The sequence below is a fragment of the Halyomorpha halys genome, unplaced genomic scaffold, assembly GCF_000696795.3.
Source record: "Halyomorpha halys isolate HHAL.00 unplaced genomic scaffold, Hhal_1.1 Scaffold1332.1, whole genome shotgun sequence".
NCBI lineage: Eukaryota > Metazoa > Arthropoda > Insecta > Hemiptera > Pentatomidae > Halyomorpha > Halyomorpha halys.
The window spans coordinates 103761-108318 of record NW_027115979.1 but is presented as its reverse complement, the minus strand read 5'-3'; the positions used below and the strand labels follow the sequence as shown (position 1 = coordinate 108318).

Below are 4558 nucleotides of genomic sequence, written 5' to 3'. Positions count from 1 at the left end.
TTTTACTAACAACACTTAATTAAATTAATATCTCTTTTACAAATGTATTTAATTTTAGGTAGAACAAAACTAACCAATTTCATAGAATCTACTTTTGATGATTTTCTCAACAAACTAACACTAGCTTGGCAATCTGTCACTAAACAAAACACTAAAGAAACAAAGCATTGGTCTTTTAACAGTTTTCACTCATCTCATTCACTGGCGATCCAAAATAAAGAGTCCCTTATTCTTCTTGGGTGACTCTTCGACGTCCTCTTTTTCAAGATGTCTCCTTGAGCTAGACAAATTTCTTTTATTTTAACTCATCCCCTTGGGCTAATATAAATATATAACTAAAGATAAATTAAAATTTGCAGTTATACCTACTTGCCATTCTATCCTTGCTCATCTTCTTAATATAGTCTAGTCATTTTAGTCTTTGTATTTTAATGTATAAGGGGATGAAAATTTCTTTGTAGAGCCAAAACAGTTTGCTCTTCTTCCTTCGTCTCCAAAGAGGTCCTAGGATTTTCCCTACAATCACTCTTTCAAACCTGTCTAGGAGATTGATACTTATATTGTTGAGGGTTCATGTTTCTCCACCCTGCTGGCTACTACTGGTCTGAATATGGTTTTATACAGCATAAACATTGTTCTAAGACTAAAAAGGTTACTTTTAAAGTGCTACTAGGTCCTCCTGTCTTAGGCCCCTTTCCATGTTAAATGGATCTGATACTCCGCAACACTTAGCTTGGAAGATTGAACCCTCCATTGAACATTGTACTAATTGAGTCAGTTTATTTAATTATTATTGTAATTTTGAAAATGATAATATTATTATTTGGTAGGCCCAGTCCATGCATGGCCTACATGAGCTTACTGTAACAGCACAGTCATTCACCTAGTCTGCTGATATTCTTTCATTTTCTCAGTTGTCTGTCTGAGGGTTAAGATTTGATCAGTTGACCTATTGGGCTGGAAACCACCCTATTACTCACCCAGTTTCCATTCTACATATGGAAGGAGCCTGTTTTAGAGCTTTATTGAGAAGGTTGTATATTCAGTATTAAGCAAATTCTCAAAATGTTGTCTCTACCTGTCTTGTACTTCTTCCTCCAGAAATAGTGTTTTACCATGGTCATTTTTGATCATATTTCATTCTGGATGGTCCACTCTTAAGGTTTTTCACCATTTTATAACATTTGTGAGATTCATTGTTGTTTCTTGAATTTTTTAACTTCCTCAATTTGCTTCCTTTGTGCATTTTTCTTTTTGGTTCTAATAAACTTCTTCGCATGCATTCTCACCTCTTTATACTCTTTGGATCCAAGTCATGTCTTTCTATTTACCCATATTTTATCACTTGCTTTCACTGTGACTGTGTCTTCATGGACTGAACCTTCTTTTCTATACGTCTTATTCTCTGATGAAGTTTCATAATTACGAGGTAATAATTCGAATTAATGTCGTACCCTCTATAGAATCATTTACATTCTTTTGAATGAAATTTTTGATTGATTCTAGCACATGATCAATTGGACTTGCGCTGAGGTGCCTTCCGGAGAGTACCTCGTTTGCTTATGCACAATTTATGAGGGAACATAGGGAAAAATACATGACAGCCATGTAGTTTGTATAGTCTTTGGTTAAATGGTTAAAAATCTATGATCATGGATTTGATTTATTAATGTAGAGCTATGCTAATGCTCAACTTTCTTATTTCTGTTCAAACAATGCACTTTAGCTTAGTGATCTCACTCTATCTATCTTCATTATTTTGTAAATCGAAATAATTACATTTATATAAAATTTTCATACACAGTCATGTAATTAATTGGTAATGTAATTTCTTTATTTTATAGAAATGTTTATAAGTGTCCAGATAAGTCAGATATTGAAGATAACTTTTGCCATTGGAGTTTAGAGACAAATCCAAGTTACCGATTACCTTATGAAAATTATTATTTTCAACTTACTGGAGTAAGCAAGTTTGGAAGTCTTGTAAGAAACTATAAAATCAACCACTTTGCAGTAGGTATGTATTGTTTTATTTGGTAACATTGAGATGACAGTTTTCTAAGGTCATTCTATCAGGTATTGACATAAATATAAATTAATTTTGGATTTTTTATCAATTAGTTGTGCCTCGAAAACCTGAAAATTTGAGTTCTGTTAATTTTACTTCAAGTAGTTTAACAATATCATGGGTAATTCCATCACACCTAAGATTTTTCCCTCCAGGGATTAAGGATAAAGTAATATATCAGTCGAAGTGGGATCCACCAAATTACTGGAAGGTTTGAGATTTGTTTATTGTTATTTTTTTAACAAGTCCTTAATAACTTTTTTTTATTCTGTGTTAGAACTTTTATTATTTAATTTCAGGAAGTAAATACATCTGTTATAAAAGAAAGTGAAAGGCGGGTTTTGAATATCACTGGATTAAAATATGGCAATACAATATATGATATTAGGGTTTTACTTAAATCTGAAATAGCTGAGGATGAAGAAAAATGGTGGTCTGAGCCTGCAACCATTACATTTCGCACAAAACCTGCTGGTATTTCTAGATTAAACATGAGCGCTAGTTACTGTTTTCATATTAGGTTTTTAATTGTAGTTTATTATATTTAGTACCAGGAATGTCCCCCAAAACAGATGTTGGTAGTTTTGAGAGTAAGGCTCAAGAAACATTTCGTAATATTTATATTTATTGGCAACAAATTCCTCAGTATGAAGAAAATGGAGAAGATTTGGAGTACAAAATTTTACGGATAGAAGAATTAGTTGGTTCTAAATGGATAGAGAGGTAATTTTCTTTAAACATTTTTCTTATTAGTATATTAGAAACCTTGTTATTTATAACAAATTAACCCATTTCTGCCTTGTGGTATATTTCATATTTCTGGATTGTAAATTATTTCGGATAACAAATGCACAAAAATTTACTTAAACAATTACAAAATTATCTTTGATATTTTTATAACAAATATAAAATGGTATACATTAAAACAAAGAATGAGAAATAAAATATTAAAATAATATCCAGAAAAAAATGTATTTCTGGAAAGAAATGGCTCATCAGAATGATATGAGAAGGAAGAGGAGTGAATTATGGGGAAAAAAGCAACATGTTATTGTTGTCGACAAGACACTATCTTTCTTTATATTTATTACTATTGTTTGGCCATAAAAATACTTCATATTTAGTATAATTCTTTTTAATTAATACTTTAATTAATCTCCACCCACATTTGCTCAAGAGCATTCAATATTATTGATGCTTAAATATATTTCTGGAAAGAATTGTGATTCCTTTTTAACCATAATTCCATCTTTCAATTAGGTGATTAAGCTGCTTATGACCTTTCTGACGTAACCAATGCTGTTGTCAATTTCTAATTTCTCATGTTAAACCTCATAATATTTCAGAACTATAATTTTTTTCAATCGATAACAACAATATGATAAAGATGGGAATTAAAATAAATATGTAATGTGTAAACGTATAGTTTGTGTGTATTTCTGTTTATATATATAACAACTATACTGTGGTCATTTTTCTAGACTTTCTTGTTCTTTTAGTCAAGCTCTACTGTGAATAAATAACACTATTTTGAAAAAAGATAACAGGACATAGGTTCAAAGTCGATACACCTAAATTCATACATTGGGAGAAAAACAATTTCCAATGAATTCCAAAAGAAATGACCACCGTAGAAAAATATAAGAATCAGGGTATTAAGAAAAAATTAGATTGTAGCGATACCACTACCTATTGGTCTATGCTGTAACTACTACAGCCACTATAACTGCTATGGCTTGGCATAACGCAACCTACCAGCTAACATAGTAACTACTACTGTTGTCAGGAAAACACCATATATTAATATTTATACTATTTCTTGTACATACAGTAATTTCACACATGTAACAACTATATATGATATTGTAATATGCTCTTTTTTAGTAAATAGTATATTTTGATGTATAAATGGTTTTTAATATGTTTTATTTTATGTATCATTTAAATATTCATTTGTTTTGTTTATTCAAAAAGCAAGCTAACCAAGTTTCATTGTTGATAATAACTTCGTGATACAAAAAACCAAGATGGCGGTATGTTGAATCAAAGCCATGTTGAGCAGATTCAAATATCATAAAAAACTATTTTAACTCGTCCCCTCATAATTAAAAATACAGTAAATTAAAGGAAAAATAGAAATCAAGAAATAGTGCTACAGAATAATATTCAGAAAGTAAATCATTTGGAAAAATCCCTAACTGTTGTTCTACAATCGATGTTTACATGTAACCTCAAGGAAGGTTTTCGTTTTGAGAAGAAGTCAGTCGTGTCTGTGGTGCCAAAGAGAGATGATCTCTCAGTATGAAGAGGTACTCATCAATTTCTGTCCAGCAAGAGAGAAAGCCATTTTGGACGCGAGGACAATAAGAATAAGAACAAAGAAAACACCAGGAATCAAGAAGATCGTAGAGCTTGGTTAGTTTGGTTATAACTAAATTTAATTACAATTGTAACAGAGATAGTAATTTAATTAACTTAATAATAAAAGTG

At 30.8% G+C, this 4558-nt stretch overlaps 1 protein-coding gene across 1 annotated transcript in view; it reads left to right on the top strand.

The window, feature by feature from the left end:
- Positions 1 to 1864: 1864 nt before the first annotated feature.
- LOC112211577 (cytokine receptor) overlaps positions 1865 to 4558 on the top strand; it is a gene marked incomplete at its 5' end in the record, with an annotated part of 16790 nt that continues 14096 nt past the window's right edge. Inside the window, 4 exon segments of the mRNA XM_067052924.1 lie at positions 1865 to 2017; positions 2122 to 2279; positions 2368 to 2542; positions 2617 to 2791. Of these exon segments, the coding sequence (XP_066909025.1) occupies positions 1865 to 2017; positions 2122 to 2279; positions 2368 to 2542; positions 2617 to 2791 (661 nt within the window).